We start from the raw sequence: 27,807 nt of genomic DNA on the forward strand, positions 1-27,807 counted from the left end.
TCCTCCTTTTAAGGTCTTTCTAAAATTACTTTCTGGCAATAATAATTATGTCAATCAGGGGCCAGCCAAATATAGCTGTGGCCCTTGAGCCAAATCAAGACGGGAGTTTCCAGCTATAATCTATTATTTGGCTCTAAACGCTTGTGCTAGTTTGCCCCCGCTCCTCCTCTGTCCTAACCATCCTTGTTTTGGCACAAAGTGACAACACAACAACGTACCAAGTGGAGTCCTAAAGACCAGGGTAGAATGTCGACCTGAGTCTTTCTTACCATCTACTGCTATGTTGGAATCTGGGGCCAGATTCTGCAAGTCATAAGTTACAGGAATGTAAAGGAAACTATGAGACTTTAAGTAATAGGGTCTAAGTCAAGGGCAAAGGCCAAAATGTTAGTGGGGTTGGGGGTTGGGGGGTAGTGATATTTGGGGCGGAAGAGAAAGAAACCAGGAAGCCTAGAAATAAAAAGTAGCTGACAATATGCACAGGTAGTAGGAGTTTCAATCTGAAACTCTTGGCTGAAGCCTCTTTTGATAGGATCCAGGAGACCTTTCCAGATTAGGTGAGAGAAGCCACAGCCCGTGGAAGCACTTTAGGACTGGCCTTCCTCATTTCAGCGCCCACCCCTGTTGCTGGAGTTCTGTGATCCCATCTCCAGGCAGTATTTTATGACCTTGCTTCATCACCTCTGCTCAGTACAGGTCAACTAAGTTGTCCCTTTCTGCCTTGACATCATTCATTCATTTAGGAGAGTGAGGATGGAGAGAAGAGTGGATGGGAGAGCTATATGTAGAAGGGAATATCCACCAGGCTGATGAAAGAATGGTCAAGTTTGGAGAGCAGGATGGGAGATAAAACACCCTCCCTGACATTTCTGGCTTGGAAGACTGTTTGAAGGGAGACACCGACTCCCTGAGGAAGGCAGCAAAGGAGCAGAAGCAAGTTTGGGAGTAAAGGTGATGAATTCAGTATGGTGAGAAGTGTCTGTGGGATATTGGAGAGTAGGAGACTGTGCAGATCAGTGGTTACCCCCAAAGTGCCTTCTCTGTGTGCCATGATGAGGAAAGGAGCCCTGCCAGAGGTAAATTAATGCTCTCCCTCTTTCAGAAGGAGGAAAAAATTCAGTTGAACTAAACAGCGTGCTTAGCAATGTTGTTTGTTTGCATTCGGACACCAGCTCTTTCTCTGAATTTAGATCAGCAGCAGACAGTGTGTGGTCCCGCACTGGTCTTCCAGAAGCCTGGGTCTGGGTTGTAAGTTCAGGAGAGGACATCCAGCAGAACACCCGCACATGATGCCCTCCTCGCTCTCCCAGAGGGGCCTGCCTCCTTCTTCACTCTCAAACCCCCTCAACACAGAACTGAGTGTTTATCACATTTCCACTTCATCTCAGAAGCAAAAGTGCCCCCCTTCACTTTCTTGAAGCTGCCGATCGCCCCTGTTCTGCTGACCCAGTCATCCATCCTCCTGCAGGACTTAGGGGTCACAGTGGCTCTCCTCCCCTCTTGTACTGCCTGCACCTCATTTCAACCAGCAAGTCAGCTCAGCCTCCACTGGCTCATGTCTTCTGTCCTAAAACAGAACAAAGGAAAAGCCCCCTGGTGCTACTGCTTCCTCCATGGAGCTCCTGGCTCCCTCCTCTTCCTCCTCTTAATCCCCTGAAAGACCCTCCTCTTAATCACCTGAAAGACAAGTCCTTGACATTGTGTCCACTGCCCCACCTCCACAGCCCCGTGGCCTCCACCTTGCTGCCTCTCTGCGATCTGGTCCCAGGTGCCCCCTCACTTCTCCGATTGCTTTTCCACAAACTCTTCTCTGTCCACTGGTGCCTAATAGACAGGGCCAGTGTCTTCCTTTCCAGAGGGACTATTGACAGTGTGTTCCTGGGTAAGTTGCATCAGCTCCGGCTTCCAGCATCTTCTGCAAATGAAGAGGTTTGCGCTAGGGCTCTTGCAAGGTCTGTCCCAGGTACTGTTGATTCCAGAAATGTTTCCTGAATGCTTTTTATGTGCAAAGTATTGATTTAGGAAGCATCAAGAAGTTTGAACTGCATGCAGAGTCGAAGTTTACCTACCACGGGCAACGTGACAACAATTGAACCAGTTTCTGCAAGCACTTTGTGGAACAATGACAGTGTGCTGGGGGGTTCTCCAGAGACACGAACCGACAGGACATATTTAGATATACAGAAGAGGAGATTTACCATAGGATTGGCTCACGGGGTTATGGAGGCCGAGAAGCCCCACAAAGTGTGAGGTGGAGACTCAGGAGAGCTGGTGATGAAATAAAATTCTGTCCAACCTCAAAAGCCTGAGAACCCACCTCGTGGTGGGATGGGGAGGTGGAGAAGTCATCCCTGGTGTAAGTCCTGGAGTCAGGAGGCCAGAGAACCAGAAGCTCTGATGTTTCGGGGCAGGGGGAGAGAGAAATTAGCTCTTTTCCACCTTTTGATTCTTTTTGGATCCTCAAAGGATTGGATAATACACACCCCTGAGGGCTTTTTTCCTAGCTGCTGATTCAAATGCTAATCTCTTCTGAAAACATTGGTCACAAACCACACCCAGAAATAATGTTTATCAGCTATCTGGGTGTCCTGTCCCAGTCAAGTTGACACATAAACTTACCCATCAAAGGGCAGCATATAAATAAGCCAACAAATAAATATGATCCGGGTTGCTCGTTTTTATTTAGCCAGTGGGCAGCTGTTCACTGAGCACCTACTCTGTCGGGCATAATGCTCGCTGCACAAATGTCATCATTCTTTCTAATCCTCACAAACCCCTGGAAGCAAGTGCTTTTATTCCAATTCCAAAAACCAAACCAAGGCTCAGAAGGGATCAGGAGTGTTCACACGTGAAAACAGGAGATGCTGGGATTGTACTTTGTGGTCTATTTATTCATGTACTTTCTGGCCTAATGTCTGTTTTTTAAACTTTAAGGTCTTTAGGGCAGGGAAGGTGTTAACTTTTGTTCACCACTGAATCCCTAGCACCTAAGAGACACAGAGTAGTTTATGGATTAAGTAATCAACAAATTGATCAAATTAAAATCCAGGATCTCTTGGTTCTAAAGCCCATGCTCTTTTTGCCAAGAGACTTGGTCCCTTAGGAAGAATCTCTGTATGTCACAGGCTTTTTGGGGAACACAAGGGAACCCCATCAGTGAATTTTTGAGAGGGTTTCTATGTCATTTCGGGCTAGGCCTTGCCAGGCAGCACACACCCTGACTGATAGGACCCAAGATGGCCAGGTAGTCAGATGACCCATCTTTAAGGGGTGGAAAGAGGGATGCAGAAACAAACACTACAGCAATGAGAGCCGTGGAGCTGGATTCAGGGGCACCTGGGTGGCTCCGTACATTGAGCATCTGACTCTTGATTTTGGCTCAGCTTATGATATTGGGGTCATGGGATCCACCCTGTGTCCAGCTCTGTGCTGGGTGTGGTGCCTGCTTGGGCTTCTCTCTCTCCCTCTGCACCTCCCCCCTTACCTTACCACCCTTATCCCACTCCTGCATTCTCTCTTTCTCTAAAACAAACAAACAAAAAGATGAATTCAATGCCTGGTGAAAAAGAACCAAAAGAGTAGAGAATTCAGTCTCTTGCAAAAACGTCTAGGGCAGGCTCTGTTGATCTGGAGCAGCACTCTCCAACAGACACTTAATATCAGCCACAAATGCAAACAATATATGTAATTGGAAATTTTCTGGTAACTCCATTTAAAGAAAGTAATTGTAAGTGAAGAAAGTGAAAGTAATTGTAAGTGAAGAAAGTGAAAGTAATTGTAACATGTTTCATTTAGCTCCATATTTCTAAAGTGTTATTTTAACATGTAATCAAGATGAAATTATTCATCAATTATTTTATGCCTTTTGTCCTGCCAAAATCTTCAAAACCTGGTATGTATTTTACACTTAAGAGTCAATGTTAGGGATCTCTGGGTGGTTCAGTGGTTTAGCGCCTGGAGTCCCAGGATCAAGTTCCACATCAGGCTCCCTGCATGGAGCCTGCTTCTCCCTCTGTCTGGGTCTCTGCTTCTCTCTCTATATATATCTCTCATGAATAAATAAATAAAATCTTAAAAAAAAAAGAGTCAATGTTAATGCAAACTAGCCCCAGTTGAAATGCTCAAACAGCCACACATGACTGGCGGCTACTGAATTGGGCGGTCTGGGTCCAGATGTGCGATCTGTGGACCGGCTCCATCAAAATCCCAGGAAGTGTGTTAGGAAATGCAGAGTGGCAGGTCCCACCCCTGACCCAGTATTTTAACAAGAGACCCTGGTGATCCTCATAAACTTAGAGTTGGAGAAGCTCTGGTCTAGAGAAAGTCTTCCCAGTCTACTAGAATCTAGGGAGGATGAAGCGGAGTTGGTAGATTCGAGATCAAGCTCCTCACACATTTCTGATAAAGAGCCAAGGAAACAGAAAACACGACACAGCTGCAGAAATAGAGCACACTTTTGTCTTCGAAGTGGTTTCGGGAGCTGTGACGTCTTCATTTTGAGAAGTCCACTCTTCATGCCCTTACACTGAGATCTTATAATGATCCAATTGCACTTTTATTACCTTGGAAGCGCAAAAGTAACAAGAATTAAGTAACTGCAATATTAATTCTGTGATTTAAAATGGCTCTTTCTTAGTACATGATAGAAAATTGGGAAAGCAATCTGTACTTACTATGGAAACTCCTGACAGGCTCCAATTTCAGGATGTTTGGATAAAGATTAAATATGCATCTGGGGGAAAGCAAACATATTCATATCTTTCTTCCTTCGGGCTAAATGGACCCAAATCAGGGGATCAGAAACATTAACTTGGTGTTATTTTTATCTTTCCAATCTCTAGATTGCTTTAGACTCCCAAAGCCAGAAGCCTCACTGGATTTTCTACATTTTCCTAACAAATTGTGGAGGGTGGGGCAGGGTGGGGTGGGATATTTGTTTTCCCTCTGCATGAGTTATCCTTAGATTTTTTTTAGTTTTATTTACTTATGAGAGAGAGAGAGAGAGAGGGAGGCAGAGACACAGGCAGAGGGAGAAGCAGGCTCCATGCAAGGAGCTCCATGTGGGACTTGATCCCAGGTCTCCAGGATCATATCCTGGGCCCAAGGCAGGTGCTAAACCGCTGAGCCACCCAGGGATCCCCTTAGAATACAATTTTAAAAAAGATTTTCTATCTTAGACTTATTGATTGAGGTGTTCTTATTACTTTTTCACTAGTTTTAAACTCTTGGACATTAAGGTACTCAGATGAAGATGCACTCAATTGTGTCTTTAGTAATTCAGGATAGGAAAGGAGATGTGTTAACATGTGACAAAATGTTCATTTCCCAGGCTTTCCTCTTCTTTGTCCATAAAAGGAAAGAAAGGTGTATTGATCAGGGATGTCCAGAGAAATAGAATCAAAGGGTATATGTTTATATATATAGAGAGATTTATTTTAAGGAATTGGCTCATGCGGTTAGGAAGGCTGGCAAGTCCAAAATCTGCAGGATGGATGGGTTGGCAGACTGGAGACCTAGGAAGAGCCAACGTTGCAGTTGAAGTGTGAAGGCCAGCTGTCGGTAGAATGCTCTCTCGCCTGAGGGAGATAAATCTTCGTTCCACTGATGCCTTCAACTGATTGGATGAAGCCCGCCACCCGCATTATGGGGAATAATCTGCTTTACACAAAGTCCATCAGTTTAAGTTTCAGTCTTATCCCATCCACATAGAAACATCCAGAATCATGTTTGACTATCTTGGCACCAGAGCCCAGCCGAGTTGACACATGAAATTAATCATCAGAGGCGAAGATCACAGTAGCTTAAACACTAGAGGGATAAAGCTCTGCATCCTCATAGGACAGAGGCACGATCTGCTCCCTATACTGTGGGATCAGGGAAACTTGTCTTTGGAGTTGTCCTGGGTTCAAATACAGTGGCTCTGGGCATGCACTTGAACATCGCAAAATGTCCCTTGGGTCAGCTTTCCCAGAGGGCAGGGACTAGCTGCTTACATTTTCTAGGCCCCTGGGCTGGGCACAGGAGCTGTGTGCTGCTGCCTGAGTCAGAGCTGTCCCTCGGAGATACCTCGAAAACCAGAGCCCTACCGCTTGCTTCCCACCCCAGGTGGGAGGGGGGCCCTGTATCGGCCGGGGACTACCAGATTCCACGTCAGTGCTCCCATGTTTTGGCTGCAAAACATTTAAAACTGCTTGCTATGGCCAGATTCTCCTGCTCGTGAAAACAAAAATGCCTGGAATCACCAACATTTCCTCTCCTTGTCCACTCGTTGCTCTCTCTCTGCCCAAGCACACACTCCCCAAACCTGCAGTCAAAAATACAGGCAAAAAAATGATAAACAAGACAAAAATCCCCAGCCGTCTCTGTCTTCCTTTTGCCTTCTCTCCTTCCTTCTTTTGGTCCTTTTCCTCTTCCTTCCACAACTAATTCTGATGATTGGAGGGCAGGAAGTGGGGAAGTAGAAGTTTGACCTTCTGGAAAGGAGTCCCAAATGCTGGGCTGGCCGGAAGCAACTATCAGTGGAATATGCTGGATGATCTGGACAGGTAAAATGTCTAAGTCTCCAATTTTTTCATCCAGGTTCTGGAGAACTCATATATTACACGAGGCTTGGGACAACGCATGGAAAAGGGAATCAGAATCTGCTGGCATTTCTGTTCTGTGAAGAATATAGAGAAAACACTTCATTGGACTAATCCAATTTAAAGTGATCCTAGTTCCTAGGAATAGGCAGTGCAAAAGGAAGCATTGGTGGTGGCTAAAAATCCCCTGTGAATTGTGCATCTCACTGTGCTCCTTAGAAAGGGGACTCAGTTGCTCAGCCACACTCGCCTGCTATGTCGCAGGCTCCGTGTGTTGGCAGATGAATGAAGCAGAGTGCCACCTCTGGTGGCCGCCTTCTGATCCAATCTATTTATCTTATTTAAATTGTAAATTTTTTGTGAACTGGAAGTTTATGGCATCAATATATTTTTCTTCCCTAAGATTCCTACTTGAACTACAAATCTAGCCAACACCAAGAGGGATTTTACTCTTACTTGTGAATAACGTGCAGTGACTCGACCTGACCTGACCTGCATTCATTTGAGCATCTACTACAAGCCCGGGTGTTCCAGTGGGCTTAGTTCTCAGCCCACGGTGGACACTTCAGTTCACCCAGAAGGGGACCCTTCCACCACATTTGTAACATTCTTAGTGCTTGCAGACCTAGAATGTAATTCTGAAGTGGTTGCTTTATCCATCACATAAATCAGGGGCAAAACTGAACATGCCCCATGGGGCACCCAAGGGGACATGAGCCACCTTTGCAGAACACTAGAAACAGGACTCCTCAGGTCATTGGTCCCCATCTAGTCCAGAACCGGAGCAGCAAGTTTTTAAGACCACATCACCCATTCCTGGCAGGATGAAGGACTTGTGGGCTTCCAGACACAGGTCTGGATGAAATGCCTCTTTCTGGAAAAAAGCTATTTATCAGCATCAGTGATATGCCGGAAAACGAACATTGGCTGAGCTGCCCCTCCCGGAGAGGAGCACATGGAAACGGATGCTGTTGAATGCTACAAAAAGGAAGATGTTGAAAGAGAAAAGGAACATGCCTTCGTTCTGCTGAAACTCGGTGAACAAGAAGGGGGAAATTTTCCAGAGCCTGGAAGACGATCCCAGTGCACAGAGTGCTGACAGATACAAAATTCAAGTACGATATGGATCATAATGAGATGGATGGTAACAAGAAAGATGTTGATATTTGCATTGAAGCCAAGAGAAAAAGAAATTGGAGTTAAACCATGAATGGGAGAATATGGCCAGCAGAGGGATGCACAAGCAATGGGGCTCCATGGGGCTCCATTTACTTGGTAAATATCTGCATTAGTAATTCAGAAGAGGGCTGGATTTAGGGACTTTGGAGGGGCCTTAATTTCTCCCTGTGGCAGGAGGCCCAGATCAGTAGCTTCAAAGGCATCAGATGAGCCTGGGTGTGCATCAAGGGAGAAACATAAGAAAAATGCATAAGAAAAATGCTCAGTTCGTTCCTCTGATCGTTTATTCATTCACCGGGCACTTGCTGAGCTCACTTGTGCCAGGCGCTGGGAAGGGACGGTGAACGAGTTGAGGTCTGGGTAATGCAGCTGCCCTAGGCTCTTCCATGCTGCCTGCAGCAGTGACCAAAACACGGACCAAGTTTAGAGCACTACCTGGGAGCATTCTGGAAACAGGGGAGGTTTTGATCCCATCCCAAACGTGGAAGATCCAGCAGGGAGGGAGACCATGTGAGGACCTAACGGATTCCGAGAAGTTTCAGGAGAAAGCAGAGGAGAAACCCCAGCAAATTCTCACAAAGAGGCAATTAAAAATATGCTGGCAGTCTGGAGGCGGAGGGGGATATGATAAAAGTTTATAAAATCACAGAGAGAGTGAATTAAATCACACAGAATGGTTAAAAGCAGATGTTCTGGCGCCGGATTGTCTGGGTTCAAATGTTGCCTCTGATGCTTTGTAGCTGTGTGACCCGGGGCAGATTCCTAACCCGTCTGTATTTCTGTTTCCTCATCTTTCAATTAAGGCTAATAAAAGGAGGCTTTCTTACAAGCGGGGATGTGGGTGTGAAGCTTTAGATGAGTTAATGTGCGTAGATCACTCAGGGCAGCACTGGGCACAGAGCGAAACAAAACCTGGTACCTGTTATTACCACTTTCCCAAATGCCAGATTTGTAAAGGTGGTTCAGGCCCTGTTTAATTGTTATTTATTTATTTATTTATTTATTTATTTATTTATTTATTTATTTAATTTATTTAATTTATTTCTTTTTTCAGGCCCTGTTTAATTGTAAAGATAAGCACGGCACATGATGATGACACAGGGGGCAACGAGAAGGAGCGTGCTCCATCCGGGAGCAGCGCAGGCGTAACCCGCTAAAGGGTCCTGAGGATGTTAGGCTAATTCCTGGGTTAGGTGTGAGACCTGACCCACGTCGGAGGGGCTTTACCTCTTGTCTCCGCGGCCCACCAGGTACCTTCACAGCTCTCAGCTACAGCCTCCTGGGGTTGAGCCACTGTGGGTCTGACGGCATTTGCTAATGAGAAAAGGATTGCTCAGCCTGGCAAAGGGGGAGATGTTAAGTCTTTGATGTAGCAACACGTGGTAATAAGAGGCCATTCAACGAAGAGCAACACGTTGCTGGAAACCAATCGCCAGTGAGTTTTTTGTTTGGTATTTTCATAAAGAAGCAAAGCTTGTGTCAACGATCCACACACTTGGGGCCTAGCCAGAGTTGCCTTGACAAAAAGGAGGCATTTCTGAGGTCACAAATGGAGGGGACGAAAAGCTAACTGCTTGGAAAGGGGATTGGCTCCCCTCAGTTGAGACAGGGGGTTTATTGATTTCCCAATGGGTTAGTCACTTCCCCTACTGTAGAGGCCACGCTGGGCCTTGACGTGAAGTGGAGGTCAAGTCTGAGGTCAAGCATGGCTTCTTTGGCTAGGACATCTCCATTCCCTAGGCCTCAGATGGACTTACCCGTAAAATGGTGCACCAGGGTTAAAACAAAACAAAATAAAACACCAACCAGAATCCTTTCTTCAAAGGAAATATTACCTCGGAGTCTCAGGAATAGAAGAATACATCTCAAGTCGGGGGTGAGGGGTGGGAGCATGGTCTCAGAGCTCCTCTAGCTCACCACCAGGACTCTTGTTTTACTCCTCCCCTGGCAATGGTGTCTCCACTCCCTGTGGCTCATCCTAACACAGTTTGAAAACTACTGGCCTAGATAAGCTCTAAGTCCTGTTCAGGTCTAACATTCTGTGGTTCCGGTGCCTTTGGCACCAAAGTGACCTCAAATCATAGGAGCTCTAGAACAGCACTGCTCACAAAAATATGTAAAGTGCAGAAGCCTTTTCAAAGTTCCTAAAAGCCATAGTCTAAAAAAGAAAAAAGAAACAGGTAAGATTAATTTCATTAACATATTTACCGGGACATATCCAAACAATTCAACATGTAATTGATGTAAACATAATTGAGATATTTCATATTTTTTACATGAGGTTTTTAAAATCTCATGTGCAGATTAAACCGACAGCACATTTCAGTTCCTATTTGCCACATTTCCAGTGTTTAGTAGTCAACACGTGGCAAATGGCTACTGCACTGGAAAACACAGATACAAACCTTATGTGGCTCAGAGCCTTTTCTAGTCGCAGGTGCAACCTACTCATGGCTTTAATGAGAAACATCTGCAGGCCCCCTGTTTCCAAACTCAGGGCTAGTGAGACAAGCAGATGGCCGGGGTCTGTCTCCATCACCCCACTAAACAGGGCAGTGTCACCTCTTTTTTTTTTTTTTTTTAGATCTTATTTATTTATTCATGAAACACACAGAGAGAGACAGAGAGGAGAGGCAGAGACACAGGTAGAGGGAGAAGCAGGCTCCATTCAGGGAGCCCAACGCGGGACTCGATCTCCGGGATCAGGCCCTGGGCTGAAGGTGGTGCTAAACCGCAGAGCCACCCGGGCTGCCCCAGTGGTCACCTCTTTTAAGGGATCTTTCTCACTAGGCTTTCTCTGGGCCTGGAAAGTGCTTTGGGATGCTTCCCCAGGCTGGCCTCATGACCTCAGCTGCTCCACACCTCACTGTTCTATCCCTCAGCTCATGCCCCACTTCTTGTGGATTTATTATCACCTTTACAACCTGTAGTTTATTATTTCTAAGTTTCCTTTAAGCCTTTCTCTGCCTTAATTCTAGTACCTCCAAGAATCCACCTTGACCTTGAGGATTATTTTGAAAACCCAGCTCCCATAGCCATCCTACCTTCTGCCATCATGTCACACACTTAACCATTTGAGGGCACGTGAAGGAAGTCATTTAATTAATATATTTCTCAATTGTTGGCCTAAATTATATCTTGTATGTTGGCCTAAATTACCTTCATCTTTTGGATTTAACACATAGTGTGTTGCATCAAAGCAGTATTTTCCTTAGGATGTTTGTTGGAACAAAGTTATGGCTCAGCATAATCATGATAGAACACTCAGATACAATGAAGATGCTTTGCTGTTTCTTTGGGACTAAAATTGAACATTAAGGCTTTTCTGGCTATTTGTAGAGAGATCAGGTTCATAGCCATTGGCTGGCTGGTATTACAAATTTCAATCTAAGGGCAGTACTTCAGATAGTGTTTTCACATTTATGACTCAAAAAAAAAAAAAAAAACCAAAACAAAATCACCTCTTTTTGTACAAAAAAGGCTCAGAAGTGTAGCAACTGAAAAAATATCCATCTGTAATTTGTTTTCTACCACTCTATGATTTGAACATAAGTTATACCTTTAGAGATGCTTAATTAACAAAAAAAATTACATGTTTATATATGTTAATGATCTGGTAATTTTTCCATGTTTCACGTTTGATAAATGATGAGGAATGTTGCCATTTTTCCTAATTTTTCAGCTTGGATGGCTTCGACTCTTAGTCAACTAAATTATGATAACCCACTAGTTTGAAAGCATAATAAAATAATCATCTCATTAAATGAGTTAAATTTGTTTCTCAAGTGACATTCCCCTCCTGGGTCTGTGGGAAAGCTGTTATAAACTCTTCTGCAATTGTATAAATCCCTACTTTGTTTGGGCTTAGATAGTGAAGCATTAGCCATGAATTCATAATCTAGAGATCACAAGTGCTTTTACACAGAGGCACCCAGTTTCTGGAAGCAAGGACAATGCTTTTTGACTGAATGCCTTTTATCAGCAGCATCATCATGGTGTCCCCTCCCGAACCTCCCTCCCACCTCCTCACACCAGGACTTTTCCCTTTTTCTTCTGGCCTGGGTGTTACCATTTTGCAGATAAATGAACAATGTCTCTGGATGAACAGACACTACAGATGAGAGTCAGAATCAGGACTTTATCTCCAGAATTTTCTAACCCCGAATTAGTGAACATTTTTTCGATAATTTTCTATGGTTAGGGAAAGGCAAGCTATTAAAGTTCCAAATAGACCCAGGGTACACCCTCTGGGAACTTCTTTTCTGGTTCCTATGAAATTACTCAGATTCCAAATGATTCCTTGGCCAGGGCCTACTGATGATCCCCAAGGCATTAGGACCAAAGGCTGTGTCCTAAGTACTCATTAGTTATCATTAAGGGAGCGAACGTGGATGTGTATTGGTGTGTGAACGCAGAAGGGGCTCCCCCAAACCCTTTCCTTTTTTAAAGATGATTGTATGCATTTCCTGCAGGTGGAAAACACGGGTGTGGAAGCTGAACCGTGTATGTGCATGCACATGTGTAAAAAAGTATACATACCCCCTCCCTCCCCAACAGAAGGGGATTTCTCTTAGTAGCTCTTTGAGCGTGGCCATCCTTTGGCAACTCCTGATTTCAGATCTGCACTTAAAGCAATTATACGAATATGTCGCTGCCACTTGGCTTACTTACTCAGACAGGCGTGGAGCCCGAAGTACGTCTCCAAACACCTTCAATCTAGTAAGAGAGAAAACTCATAGCCGAGTATCCTATAGTGCCCCTCATGTAAGACTCTACTGTCCTTATCAAACTCCTTCGCGCCTGCAGGCGAGGGAAGAGGAAAAAGCTCTTATTTCTTTAGGGTCCTTTGATGCAGGCTCCCCGCGGTAGCATCTCCACCCCTCTGCGTACCCCAAGACCACTTTCCCGCAGTTTCTCTGAGATTTTCCAGGCGCAAGCCAGCCTGCCTCCCCCACCCCCACCCCCCAGTCTCTTCCTCGGGATGGGACGCGCCAAAAAAAAAAAAAAAAAAAAAAAAAGTCTGGAAAACCCAGAGCAGCGGCGCCGCCCCCTCGACCTGGGCGGGTGGTTTACCCTCCGCTCCCGCTGCTGCTCCGCCCGCCGCGGTGTCCCAGGAGCGCGGGGCCGCGCTGGGGGGCGGGGACCCTGCGCGCACCGCGAGCCCCGCGACCGCCCGGCGACTGCGCGCGCTCCCTGCAGCTTCTGGCCCGGCCGCAGGCCGCCGCCTCTGAGCAGCCCTCCGTGCGGCGGGCCGAGCCCCGGGAGGCCGGCGGGGTCGGCGGGGGCGTGACCGCGCGCAGCTGCAGGCGGGCCGGAGCGCGCCGCTGCCGCGCGGGGTGGCACCCGGAGGGGCAGCGACATCTGCGGGCGGAGGACGCGGGGAGCAGCCCGGCTGGGCGGGCCCGGCTTCCCGGCCCCCGGCGCCCCCAGCGCGTGGTGGGCGCTCGCGGGGCCCCGGTGCAGGAGCGGCTCCCGGGCTGCGCGCTCCCGCCGCTCCCGCCGCAGGCCGCCCGGCGACGGCCGCGGATCTCGGGTTAGGGTCCGTCGAAGCACCTGGAGCGCCTGGGCGAGCCGGCTCCCCGCCGGGGACGCAGACTGCTCGCGGGGCCCGCCCTCGGAAAGTTACTCCGACTCTTCCGATCCTTGGTCCCGAGTAGGAGGGAAAGAGAAGGCGCGATCCGCACCCCCGGGGCTGGGGCGCGCGGGGGGCTCGGGCCCAGGGACCCAGCCGGTTTGAGCCGGAGCAGCGATCCGACCCATTGACACTTCGGCCCCGGAAAGGGTTAACTGCATCCAGCCGGTTCGGTTTACATGTAAATAGAGAGCAGCTGCTCCGCGCGGGCCCCGGCTGGCCCTTTTAAGTTTTTGATTGGTTGCCAATGACATCACCGCCCGCGTTCTAACACCGAGGACCCGGAGCGGCGTCGGATAAGCCCTCCTTAAAGAGACGAGGCCCCGCCCCCGGCCCCGCCCCGCCCGCTGCCCATTGGCCGCGGGCCGCGGCGAGGTAGCGGTCGGCTTTCCCCGGCTTCCTATTGGCCCGACGTGCCGTCGCTCGGCAGCCGGCCCGCCCCCTCAGAACCTTACATTTACAGTGTAGCAAAAGAGAAAGTAACTATGTTGCTGCTGGAGATCAATGAAGCCAAGTGAATGGGGGCTGAATGGGCGAATCCTTAGCTGAAGCGGAGCGCCAGATGGTGGAGGGCTACACTTATTTATGAAGTAAGTGGAAGTCAGCGCGGCTCCTCTGGAGAGCCTGGGAGTGTAAGGCGGTGTGAGTGTGAGTGTGAGTGTGTGTGTGTGTGTGTGTGTGTGTGTGTGCGCGTGTGTGTGTGTGATGCGATGCTCACGGGGGAGCCGCAGCAGGTGAGGGTATAGGGTTCCTGCTGTTGGCTCACGCTGCCCTGTGCGTTGACTCTCTCCGCAGTCGACTTGGATTTGGGGAGAAGAAAGAAAATGAGGTTTGTTGGGATGCTTTGCGGCAGTTTTAAATGCCAGGGGCTTGTTAGTGCGCTGTGTTGCGAAGGGGGGTGAGCGCCCAGGAGTGGGGAAGTAGCATTCTCTAACGACTTAATTTTCTTTCCAGCCCCTGCCTAAGAGGTGGAAGGACGACCAGCAAGGGAGAGGGGACAGCTTAGTGTTTCTCTGGGAGGTTTCCTGGGCCGGTCTGGATGCTTTTATGGGCAATATAGACGCCCGACCCTCTGCTGCAGGGATGCAGATCTCTTTCTACACTCCGGCGTGTGTGTGTGTGTGTGTGTGTGTGTGTGTGTGAGCCGCGCACTCCGCGTAGAGGTGGGGGTCCCAGCCTGTGTCTCCATGAACACGCTTATGCGTCCCTCACCAAGGAAATGGGCTGTTGATCCTGGGACATACCCTACCTGGTAACACAATAGCAGAGACTTTCACCGCTTGGTCCAGCTGGGAAACAGTTCTAGCTTCTGGAATAGTACTTGCTCTTCAAAAAAAATACTACGCAAGGGAGGGAGGGAGAGGGGGAGGGCCGGAGGGCCAGGGATGAACCCTTCTCTCCCATCCAAAGGTGGAGGAGAGAAACCTGAGTCGGTGGGGATCTGGGGACGAGTCGGGTGCGTGTCTCTGTGTGTATGCGTGTGTGTGCGCGCGCCCGCGTGTGGACTCTGCCTGTGACACTTTGGCTCGGTGTCAGAGAATGGTGACGGTCGTGTGTAGACGGATGATAGATGACATTTTTCCAGACATATCTTAAAGTTCGTTTAGACGAGCTGCTCTTGCATGGGGTTTGGTTTCTTTTCTCGGTGCGTGTCTAATAGAAAAGGAGCCGGTAGGGTCGGGTCGTAGAGTGCCCCTGTGCCTACGGGAAGGAGGGAACTGGTCCTTTGCAGGTTCCCTCTCCTGAGGCAGGAGGTGGACCCCGTGGGCAACACTTCACTGCCCCCTTTAACAGGAACCGGCTCATTGGGAAGTCCTTTCTACGGAATTCATCCTCTTGGAGGGGCGGGAGGTCTATCTGTGGGGGATTGAAATCTTATCCAGGGGGCTGCCTCCCATCCCTCTGGGATGCCCGGCCTCTGCCAGCAGGGAAACGAAGGAGGGAGCAGAGTCGATGTGGTCCTTTTCTTAAAGGCAGGAGTGTGTGTATGTGTTTGTGTGTTGGGGGGGGGAGCGGGGGATGAGGTGGGCAGCAAAGGGCGATGGGTCTGCCAGGGTTGGAGGTTACCAGCCTGGCTCCTTGGCCTGAGGCTTTGTTTCAGGACATTTCATTTGTAACAAAAGGGGAAATGCAGAATTAATTTATAAGAGACTAACAGGAAACACGGGAGGTTTTCATATGACTCTGTCGTGCTTTTCAAAGGAATGCAAAGCAAGAATAGCTCCCCGTTCAAGAGATTCACTTAGGGGGATACTCTCATTCTGATTTGCAGAAAGTTGCCATCCGCCCCTGATGTATATTTAGCTGCTGTATATTTTGGTGAGCTGGGCCAGTGCTCTTGGTCATTCCTTTGCCTTTGCAGTGAGTGAAGGAATTAAACGGAAAGTATGCACGGGTGGACAAGTGGGTCTTGCTCAGACGGTTGCACTATGCTTCTGCCCAGGAGGTGAGGCCCAGAATAGATGCCTCTTAGGAGCCTTCTTTTCTGTCTTCGGCTTTTCCCATTCTTTGTGCTTGTCCTTTCTCCGAGGCTGAGCTTCCACATAGTACGTCCGTGAGAAGGTGGTTCATCAACAACTGTGTGGGCTGTACATGTAACCTTGGACTTAGTGACCAAAGAGGAGGGGGGCCCTCGGGTTGACATCCTCTTGGAATCTGTAAAAAAAAAAAAAAAAAAAAAAAAAAAATGAGTCTCAGGCTTGGAGAGCGGCTTGATAAAGGGCCCTTAGGACAACTTCACTCAGAGGGATGCAAAGGCCTTTCCTAGGGTTTGGATCAGACTGCCTTGTGTGTCACGTGACTTTATTCTTTCTTTCCCCCTCCCCTTCTTTACAGACTGTCTTGAGTTCTTCAGTTGCCAGTTTTCAGCCTCCTCATGCCTCCGTCTCCTTTAGACGACAGGGTAGTAGTGGCACTGTCTAGGCCCGTCCGACCTCAGGATCTCAACCTTTGTTTAGACTCTAGCTACCTTGGCTCGGCCACCCCGGGCAGTGACAGCCCCCCTCCCGTCATTGCCACCACCGTCGTATCCCTCAAGGCTGCGAATCTGACGTATATGCCCTCATCCAGCGGCTCTGCCCGCGCCCTGAATTGTGGATGCAGCACTGCCAGCTGCTGTACTGTGGCAACCTACGACAAGGACAATCAGGCCCAAACCCAAGCCATCGCCGCTGGCACCGCCACCACCGCCCTCGGAACCTCTGCCACCTGCCCTGCCAACCAGATGGTCAACAACACTGACAGTGCAGGCCCTTTAAGTCCATCAGGTGGGGTGGGCAGCCCCGTGGCAGGGACCCCCAAGCAGCTAGCCAGCATCAAAATAATCTACCCCAATGACTTGGCGAAGAAGATGACCAAATGCAGCAAGAGTCCCCTGCCGAGCCAGGGCCCTGTCATCATTGACTGCAGGCCCTTCATGGAGTATAACAAGAGTCACATCCAAGGAGCTGTCCACATTAATTGTGCCGATAAGATCAGCCGCCGGAGACTGCAGCAGGGCAAGATCACGGTTCTAGACTTGATTTCCTGTAGGGAAGGCAAGGACTCTTTCAAGAGGATCTTTTCCAAAGAAATTATAGTTTATGATGAGAATACCAATGAGCCGAGCCGAGTGATGCCCTCCCAGCCACTCCACATAGTCCTCGAGTCCCTGAAGAGAGAAGGCAAGGAACCTCTGGTGTTGAAAGGTAATGCCCCTGTTCCCTTCCCAAGCACAGTCCTGGTTAGCCCGGGTTCACTTTGGGTTCTGTCCTAGAAGTGCCAGCGCTCTCCTTACCCTGGCGGCGCGAGACCAGTCCAGAACTTTCTTCTTCTCGCCTTCCCTTCTTTGCCCTTAACTGTTTTTGCTGTAGTGAGAAAAAAACAGTCACGTTAAACCCAAAGCCGGAAGACCTGGGTTCTAGTCTCGAGTCAGCGTCTCATTTTCCCTGTGCCAGCCTTCCACCTCTCTGAGACTGTTGTCGGGCCTTTTGGAGAGGCGGTGTACCGCCAGACGGTATCTCAAGCCATAGCTGGTCTGGTGGCTCTGTTCCAATCAATAACCGGTTGGAAAGTTATTGTCTCTCAGATTTCACCAAAGTTGATGGAGCGGAGGAAGCAGCAATTATGGTGAACGACAAGTAAACCTCCAGGTACCAGTGCTTTTTATGGGAAATCGTCTTTCGCACCTCTCTGACCAGCTTGGCTTTTATTTGGTTTGTAAAGTGACCGTCAAGGAGGGCGGAGATCCCTAGTGTAAGGCCCCACAAAAAGCGTTAAGTGTACCAACAACATCTGTTCCTCTGCCAGAGCTCCAAGGGGACAGAGACATTTTTATGAAATACTCCACAACCCGCTGTTCTTTCTGGCCTCATCTGACAACCACTGGGCATCATGGCTCCTCCCACGATGGGGTGGTAGGTCACTTGTCCCCCTACGATGAATGCAGAATAACTCTAATGTCAGTGTTCCTGAGCCCTGGGGGGAAGAATTAATTACCCCCTGTTTTCAGAGCTCCTTCCACACAGTGTTGCCTAACACAGCAGGGGAACCTTCATCTGGTGTCTCTCAGACTTGCTCCTCTTTGTCCTCAGCTATTGTCCTTTGGAGCACTACACACCACTCTTTCTCTCTGTTGTCTTCTGTCCTTTGATGGTAGCTAGAGTCATCGTCTCTCTCTTCTTCTCTTGTGTTTTGAGCTAAAGTACGCAGCTTCCAGGCCACATCACCACCAAGTCTCCTAAAGCGTGTTGACCAAAGGTATGGCTGTGTTCCTTTGAACACCTTGCGTATTCAAATTAGAACAGGCCATTGGGCAGAGCAGGTCAGTTGTTTTGCCTTTGCATGACAGCTCTGCCATTCTCCTTCTTGTCTTCCCAGAGATGCAGTCTGTATTTTGTTAAGCAGCGTTCTTGGAAATATGGTTCTGAATGACTTCCATACGTTCCCTCTGTCCCATCCCCTCCTGCTCCCATTGGGCTCAACTGCCACAAACAAACACCTTTTCCTAGGGCTGGTAGGCTCTGGAGGGAAGGAGAACATGATGGAGGTCATATCTGAAGAGTTTCTGTAGGGTCTGGGCATTTTTGTTGTGATTGGTGAGTTTTCTTAGGGTTACAGGTACATTCAGATTTCCTCTGTGTAGCTCTGTATTTTATGGTTTTCTATTCTTGTTTGGTTGGCTCTGAGTGATTCCCAATAGGCTTACCCAGCTAGTGTTCTCTCACCATGATCTCGGCTTGTCTTGTCTTTTTTTGGATGAGAAAATACAATCCACAAATTTCCCATTTATCATAGTTCATCTTGGGGGAGCAAAGAGAGAGGGTGGCCAGTGGTCTTGCAGGTCATCTCTTTGCCCATGTGGAGAGTTGGTGTTAAGAAAAAGACCTTTTCTGTCTGTATGATCTGAGGACAGGCGTCAAAAAATACAAATTAAGATGACCCTGCACTAGAACATGAGGGTGATTAGGAGGAGTTGGAGATCCCACCCTCTCGTTTGCAGTGAACGTGGTTGTGTTTGGGGGGGGGTCAATCGCTGGGAAATGAATCTACCGCTGAAGGTGGGGTTCCTCTCCTACGGATGCAGCTGAGAGTCTGGGCAGCCTGGGCTTGTTCCTCAGTGTCAGTGAAGTGCGATTGCCTCAGTGGGGCGGGGCCGGACATGCTGCTGACCTCACCACTGGGCACCCCGGGCGGCCGCGGAGAGGGCTCGTCATTTTCAGGTTGGTGAGACGCAGCGGCGGTCGACCTGGAAGACGCGCTGGTGGTAGAGGTTGGATTATTTGTAGCTTTGGGGGCTTTTTCTTCAAATATCTGGGAATTTGACTGAAGATAGTTTAGGAGCCAAAGGGTCGGTAATCTAGTTTCCTTATTATTGTCATTATTATTTTGGTCTCTTTGGGGGGAATGGCTTAAAATTGGGACCAAGATGGGAAAGGCAGGAAAGTGAACATGATTAGAACACCCCCAAGAGACCCTTTCATCTGGGTACACCACAGGTTCATACCGTAGCACCATGGAGGTGAAGAATAGGGTGGGCATCTCGCTCTCTCCGAAGGCATGGCCAGTGACTTCTCCCAAGTTCTGGAGTGGGTCAGACCATTCTGGTCTAGCCTTGCTGAGCTTTATTATACTAATACTAATCCCTTCCCTTGGTGATGCAAGCTTTTATTTTAGCAAAGTGGTTGTGATACCATTTTGGAATGAGTGATGTTTTTGCAGGGAAGCTATGGTGGCAAAGGTAGTTAGAGGTTTCTACCTTAGATCCTAAGGACCCCTTAATTTATTTTCAGAGATTTCAGTACAATCTTGGGTAATTTATGGCTGGCCCAACTGATTCTGTGGTTTATGTTTGTAAACACTGGTTGCTACCCTCCCTGTCCAAGTTTTATGTCCCCCTGTTTCAATGCCATGTTCTCCATTTTTGGTGCTGCCTGTCAAGGAGAACGGCTGCTCAGTTACCATTTTAGTAATGCTGTGTCAGGTTGGGAAGAAACCGATCAGAGGCACAGAAGCCCCTGGGATTAAGTTACTGTTCTAATTTACAGTCCCCTCCCTGTCGTGACCTACGTCTGAATCCATGTTTTATTCTCATCTTCCGAAGAATAAATGGCATCAGACCAGTGCTTATCCTCATCCTGGTGAAAAGGATCCAAACGAATAAATATTTAGGGATTTGCAAAGTCTTTGAAATAATTACAATCTGTTTTTCCCAAAGTTGATTTTCAGTATGATTTCTAACCAAACTTAATAAGAAGGCTAGATAGTTTGGGGTCTTCCATGACGAGAGCTACCATCTTTGTTATGATGTTTATAGGGTACCTTTTATTTTTGGGAAAGCTGGATTCAGGACAATAATTTATCATTTGCTCCAGTTGGAAAGGATAGTCTACACTCATCTGCTTCCTCCTTCAAGACATCTATGCCTTTAAAACTTTCATTATAATAGTTTTCAAGTATGTGGAAAAATAAAAAAAGTATCAAGAGCACCCTATACCAATCACCCAGATTAAACAGTTGTTAATAGTTTTTCCTTTTGGCTTTCTCTTCCATTTTTGGTTGTTGAAATAGTTTATAGTATAGACAACATTTTAATGTATTCAAATATGTTTCAGGTTTAAAGTTAGTGTTTTAGAATTAATAAGGCTGCAAATATTTTATAGTATGGACATTTTTATAACTAAATACTTCAGTATCGTGTGCCCATTTTTGAGAGTTTTTCACAGTTAGGTTTCTACTGTGACTAGCTAGCTCTCAGGTCTGTGCAGAAGCATCTCTCTCTTGGAGTCGGAGGGTTCCAGGCTCCTCCGGGGGACTGTAGCTCCCTCTTCCATGGATATGTCAGGGCCTATATCTGTACTTGTTCTGTGCTGTCACAAAACCAAGACTGACTGGTTTCATCCCCCACGGACCTACTGCTCCACCAGGCGTGTTGAGTGGGGAACAGGGCAGGAGAGAGACTCACTTCAGGAAGTTGATCCATACGGAAGATCTGATAACACAGGGAGTTTGACTTTTATACTATATAAAACCTTCCGTCATGATTCCTGAGAAATGAACCACACAGAGCACACATTCTTCCATAATCACAAAAGATTCTGAAGTCACAGTTACAGGCAGTATTGAGTTTGATGACAAAGTGAACTACTTTAGCTCAATAATCAGAGATCCTACGAAAATAGTCTATTTCTGCTTCCTTTCGTGGGGGAACAAAAGTCTTCCCCTTGTCTCTCAGGATGTTAGGAGGAACTTTTATAAAGATACATGAAATAAAGACATACCTATATTCACAAACTTAGTGTTGTTATTCTGAGCCTCTGCTTAACATCCAAACATGCCAAACATTCGTCTTGTAGCAAATGGTGGAGAAATTCAGGCAGGATTTTTGGATCTGGTCTGTCTGATTCTAGTCTTGGTCCTCTCTTAATAGCCATGCACCCCTGGGCAAATTGCTTCATACTTTACTTCCTTAATTTCCACATTTATAAAAGAGGATATAACAGTAGCTATGTCACAGTGTTAATCTAGGAATCGAGTGAAGTCATGTGTGCAAAGTGCCTAGACCAGTTTTCATATGTAGTAAGCACTCAATAAATGTAGCTTAATAATAATATTATTATTGGTTGAGCAGAAATGATGGTGCTGGTAGAAAAGGCAATTTGGGCTCTTCTTCTAAAGGAGTACAAGTAATAAGCTAGGTATAGCAGTGTGTGTGTGTGTGTGTGTGTGTGTGTATGTTGCTATGGCCTAAAAATAACTTGGTGACTGTTCACTAATTTAAGTAGCATACGGTAGGAGTGCCAAGTAATTATAAAAACACGTTGGGTCAAGAGGCCGGAGTTATTTGGGCAGATCCTAGAATTACTTATTTGTAGGGGAATTTGTAAAAATGAGATGACAAATCTGTCCAACTAGTGTCCCATAACTCAATAATGAAAGTAGAAAACTATTAAGCTTCACTTTTTCTGGCTTCTCATCAGGCTGATTTATTTTTGGAATAAGGATTGTAGTCTGACTATAAAAGGGTAGGTGGAAGGGTGGGGGGGAGTGTGCTTCATTTTCAAAAGTTCTCGAAGCTTTGAGTTGTGACGAAATGGCGTGTGAAGGAAAAAGGAGGGAACCGTGGGAAGGCCCGCTCGTTTCTGTAAGTGAGACTTGACCCTTTTCTCTGAACTGGTTCATGGTTGCCTGTACTCTGAGTTTGTGGTTATACTATCCTGCTTCCTAATTAAAAAGTAAGTGGAAAGATGTACGTGAGCTCTCCTCTATCCCTGTTCTTTCTCTGTTCCTCATTGACTGTGTGCTCAGCAAAGTGGGGTTTAGCCCACTTACACTTGAGTTCAAGTCTAGGCTTTTCTATCGATCAACTGTAGTTGCCCTTGGGGAGCTCAGGTCACCTCCCAGAACCCCACTTCTTTCTCCTTTGTAAAAGAGAGATAATTACAACATCACAGGATGGACTGAGACAATGGGAATCAGGTGCCTGGCACATAGCTCTCAATAAAGCAGCCACTGGGCCCTGTTCCCCTACCCCTGTCCCTGTGCCCTTGGATCCTCTTAGGTTAGACATTGGTCAGCGGGGAGGATGGCAGGTTGTTCTAAGCCTAGTACTATGGGAGCATGTTAAGTATCAACCACTTGTCCTTACCAATTCAGATCAGTTAAATTAACTACCTGGCTTGTCAAGGACAAGTTCAAGGAACTCCTTTCCTGACAGTAGTGGATAATGATTTTAGATTAGAAAAAGAGGGTAAGGAAAGGGAGGTTTGACAAAAATCATGGGAGTTGAGAAGCTCCTGCACAGCCTGTGGCGCACACACCGTCAGAAGCTAGGTGTGAGCCTTTGACCAGAAGCCAGGCCAACCCCACTTCCTCAGACTCGGCATTAGCAGCAGCCAGGTTCCCTGTCCCAGCCTGGGGGGAGCCATTTGGGCATAAAAATGTGTCGATTTGCAGTGCCGAGGCAATTGAATTCAAATAGGTAGCCAAGGGTATACTCTGCACTAGGGATAGAAATTCTGATCCCAGGAGAGGTCTTCTCCTGTTCTTTGAACTCAAGCATCCCCATTGTTAGAATAGAAAGGAACTTTAAAGGCCCCTTAGTCTAAGTTGTCCCTGCACAGTGCTCACTGGAATCGTTTGGGGCCATTTAAAAGCTATAAGGGAAGGGAGAAGAAATGTGTGGGAGATATCAGAAAGGGACACAGAACATAAAGACTTCTAACTCTGGGAAATGAACTAGGGGTGGTGGAAGGGGAGGAGGGCGGGGGGTGGGGGTGAATGGGTGACGGGCACGGAGGGGGACACTTGACAGGATGAGCACTGGGTGTTATTCTGTATGTTGGTAAATTGAACACCAATAAAATTAATTTATAAAAAAAAATAAACATGTGAGCAAATATCAAAAAAAAAAAAAAAGCTATAATGCTCAGTTCCCACCTCCAGAGATTCTGATTAAACTGGTCTGGGGGTACAGCCTGTACATCAAGATTTTTTAAAAGCGTCCCTGGGACTGTGATGTGCAGCAAAATTTGAGAACCATTGATCTAGTCCAGTTTTCTCATTATGCAGTTATTGAAATGGGCCTAGAGAAATTTAACTTGCCCAAGGTCACATGCATGATTAATTTTAGAGCCTTGGTCCTCAGTGCTAAAATAAGTCTTGCCAGGTCAATAGAGAGAGAGAATGTGTGTGTGTGTATTAATGATTGCAGGATCTAATGTATAAAATACAAATATGAAATAATATATTTAATCAATTACTTTTAGTACTGATATTTTTTTTTCTGAATTTTGAGATTTTAGTGCAGAACTATAGGGACCTAAGTCTAAGATCCTTTGAAACCAGCAACTCATGGTCCCGATATTTGCCTGGGTCTCGGAAATAGAGGTTGAATGTTAACATTGATTTGAACTCATCTTCTGGGCAACTTAATGGTTTAAGAAAGAGCTGGAAAACACGAATCTAAATGCACCCTTGTACCAAAATGTCTCAGGTTTCTAGGGACTTTTTGATATGTTGGACTCCACAGAGGTATAGCCTGCGAGTAGAGGAGATATATTCATTTGTTCGACAAATAACTACTGAATGCCTTCTGTGTGCTGGGTACTGGTTTTCGGGCTGGGGATCTGCCCCCATAACCCTTATAATCTAAATGCTTGGATGGAGGCCTTTGCAGAATAGGCCAGCATTCCAGATCTTTCTACCTTGGAGATCATGTACCCGTTTGTATTCTTCATCCTCTTGTCCTACACAAATCTTAGTTTACGGAGCAGTTTGTCTTCAGGAGTGCCATTCTCCTGGGAATGTTTGTGAGGGATTGGCCTTCCTCTCTTTTTCCCTTGCAAGATGAAGTCTGGCCTTTTCTAAGCGCATCTTCGTGGACCAACTGAATTTCTTTCCAAAGACTTGATCCAAAAGAATTTTTTTTTTTTTTTGGTAAATTGTTGTTTTTTAATGGAAAAGGGAATATACATTCTCTTTCTGCCTTAGAAGCTCAGGGCTGACAGGCCTTCTCTGTGCATTAGAGTGGAACTTTGTAATTTGGACCTCCCTAATTTTGGACATGTTGCAGATAGGAACACGGCTGGTGTTTATTTTTTCCTGCATGCTATCTATGAAAAGAGGGCAAACAAGCATGTAAATGATACTTCAAAGACAAGGTTTTAGCCTGCTCAGGGAAAAAAAAAAAAAAAGTTTGCAAGTACAATTAAAAACTACTCTAGCAGACAGAGGTGGGATAAAAACTTAAATCTGTCGTTTCAAAGTCTGAGTTATTTCCCCCGAACCATACAGGTCCCTCTTGGGCAAAGTTTCATTGGCCGAATTTCCTTACACTATATACTCTACATTCACATTGTATAACCTTGCTAATTCAGAAAAACTGGAGGGAAGAGAAAACGATGAGTATGAATCACAGCCTGAATTTTACTGTACATTTAGGAATGTATGTTTTATATTGAAGTTGATGTGTCTTTTCTAACTATGAAGTCTTTGACTCTTGAGATGTTTTCATCCATAAGCCAGGAGGAAGATAGTAGAATCCTTTTTTTTTTTCTAGTGTGTCTGTTTCATAAGTGTGAGGATTCACATACACACACACACACACACACACACACACACACACACACATATTCTACCCCCCCACTCCGTCAAGATCCCTATTTTGTGTGCAACTGAAAGGAAAAGGAACCTTGAGCCTTTGCTCTTGGATGAGGAAATGAGCCATGCAGACTGGGACTTTCATAGAAGATAAAGGCTGTTACCCCAAGCCCTGCCTCTGGCAAAGTGGAAGATCACTAACAGGAAGCAAAGGGTTTGCGGATTCATCAAATTATCTGTATTGCCTTTATTTCATTTGCAGTGAAGGCCTAGGCATCTTTTTTTCCACCTTTTAAGACTCGGGTTTCATGGAAAACAAAGCGAGGCCAAACTATCCCAGGGCTCCACCAAAGGGTTTCATTTTTTTTGTCTCCCTGCTCCCTACACCCCTGCACCCATGGGATCCCCGTGGGCATCTGTTGCCCAATTTCTCAACCAGGGAAATAGATAAAACTGCCTGATCCAGGGGTCACGCTGGGCTGCTGCCCCCTTTGAGGTGCATAAACCTCTCCTGTTACAACATGAGCTCAGCTGATCTTAGCTGGTGGCCCCAGGTGACAAGGCAGTCACCACTTTGTGTCAGAGCATTGTTCTCCAGTTCTTTTTTTTTTTTTTGGTATCTATCTATCTATCTATCTATCCATCCATCCATCCATCCATCTATCTATTCACGAGAGACAGAGGCAGAGGGAGAAGCAGGTTCCCTGCAGGGAGCCCTATGAGGGACTCGATCCCAGGACCCTGGGGTCATGACCTGAGCCCAAGGCAGATGCTCAACCACTGAGCCACCCAGTGCCCCCTCCAGTTCTTTAATACTTTATAGTTATTCTATGGAGGGAATCATGCCACAGTTTGAATCCTGGCCCCAAGGTCTACAACCACTGGGCCAAATATTAGAAGCTGTTGCTACTGCAAATGAAGAGAAAACACAAGAGTGGGAGGAGCAGGGGCAGAGACCGTGGACTAGAGGAAACAGAACAGGGTGAGGGCAGAGGAGCCCCTTGGGGTCACAGTGACAGGACCTTCCCTGTCCTGCACTTGAGTCCTGGGTTCTAATGTTCAAGACAGAGAGTTATTGGCATTAGCTATTAGAGTGTCTGCTTCCTTCTTAAAATAATATGTCTAGACACAGACTTCTAAGGGGAGGAGCCTTCCTTGGAGGGATGGGGGCATTTTCTTGGGTCTTATATTTCTAGTCATATTAAAATAGCACATTTTTATAATAAGACTTTATAAGAATGGCTTTCACGGTTCATCTTGAAGTGATATTTTAATTTGACAGCAGAACACCATTTAATCACATATGACTACTCTGGGTCTGGCCAACCTATCATCCCTGAGATTAAAAAATTATTTTCCAGGGGGATCCCTGGGTGGCTCAGCGGTTTAGCGCCTGCCTTTGGCCCAGGCTGTGATCCTGGAGACCCGGGATCGAGTCCCACATCAGGCTCCCTGCATGGAGCCTGCTTCTCCCTCTGCCTGTGTCTCTGCCTCTCTGTCTCTCTGTCTCTCTGTCTCTCATGAATAAATAAATAAAATCTTAAAAAAATTATTTTCCAGATAGTTTTGGGAAAAAAATTGATAGCTATCGCATGCTCTCTGTATGTTGGGCATCAGGCTGTGATATCTGGGTCTTATTTTGTTCTCAGTGCAGGTTCATGAGAGAGGTTTCCAGATCCCTGGTTTTACAGATGCAGAATCTGAGGAACAGATTCAGTTTTACTCCCACGGTATTAACCAGTGAGTTGATGAACGAGAATGGCAACCTAGTTCTCACGAGGTTGAGGCCCAACTTCCTTCAAAGTTGGCCACATGCTTATTTATAAGTGAGCTATAGATCTCATTCCTTATGGTTGCTTTAACTGTGCTTTATCTCTGAGGTGCCCTAAGTTATAATACCTCCCCCTCCCTTCCATTTTCTCATATACCCTCAAAAATGCCACCACTCAGAACATTGGCCCACTCTGTGTCCTCAGAGAAGAGCTGTCTTCCCTATGACCTCTGCTCTGAATTCTATCTCAGTTTTTGGCAACTTCAAAGTTTGGTGATGGCAGAGGCTTTTAAGGAGTCACAGGCTGATTAAAGAAACTTTGAAAACTGTAATAATTGTCTCCAACATTTGTGAAATGTTTATTATATGCCAGACTCGGTGCTCGGAGCCTTATATCTCTTGATAACACTGCAGCTCATAGATGAGTAACTGAGACTCCGAGAGATCCAGGCCGGTGTCCAAGGTCATTCAGCTGTTAGATCCTGGGCTCAGCACTGATACGCTTTTGCTTGTTGCATTTTCAATGTAGAGAACCTTTGGATGTATTCTCCTAGTAGCCTGTGGATGTGGGGGTGATGTTCCTTCTGCACATATTAAAATACTCACTTTCTGGAGGGGCAATTAGGTGAGTGGGAAGAAAGACAGGCACAACGTTAGATTTTATAGCAAGAAGAATATATGATGGAATATATGATATGATGGATGGTATGAGATGATGTGTGATGACACCTCAAAGACTCTAATACTCAAAGGCATTTGATTGTTTTATATTCATTATCCATTCTGTTAGCGTGGATAATAACATTAACTATAGATTTTTTTTCCCCCCAAATCATGTGAGGAAGGAATTTCTAGTAGGGTCATCAGTGTCCTTTGAGAAAGTTCATTCTCTAGGATAAGGGAACAGAGATCTTATCGAACTATTCACTTTTTATTATTTTTCGCTTCGGCTTTCTTTCCCTTTCTCTCTTTTTTTTTAATTAATTAATTAATTTATTTACTCATGAGAGACACAAAGAGGGAGGCAGAGACATAGGCAGAGGGAGAAGCAAGTTCCTTGCGGGGAG

The 27,807-nt window shown here is 46.5% G+C and overlaps 1 protein-coding gene across 1 annotated transcript in view; it reads left to right on the forward strand.

Annotated features, from left to right (window-relative positions):
* Window positions 1-13,865: 13,865 nt before the first annotated feature.
* DUSP10 (dual specificity phosphatase 10) overlaps window positions 13,866-27,807 on the forward strand; it is a 38,271-nt gene continuing 24,329 nt past the window's right edge. The window contains exons 1-2 of the mRNA XM_055334087.1: window positions 13,866-13,982; window positions 16,228-17,078. Coding sequence (XP_055190062.1) covers window positions 16,268-17,078 — 811 coding nt within the window. The 5' untranslated portion in view covers window positions 13,866-13,982; window positions 16,228-16,267. The remainder of the gene's footprint in view (window positions 13,983-16,227; window positions 17,079-27,807) is intronic.

Source organism: Nyctereutes procyonoides, unplaced genomic scaffold (genome assembly GCF_905146905.1).
Source record: "Nyctereutes procyonoides isolate TBG_1078 unplaced genomic scaffold, NYPRO_anot_genome, whole genome shotgun sequence".
Lineage (NCBI taxonomy): Eukaryota > Metazoa > Chordata > Mammalia > Carnivora > Canidae > Nyctereutes > Nyctereutes procyonoides.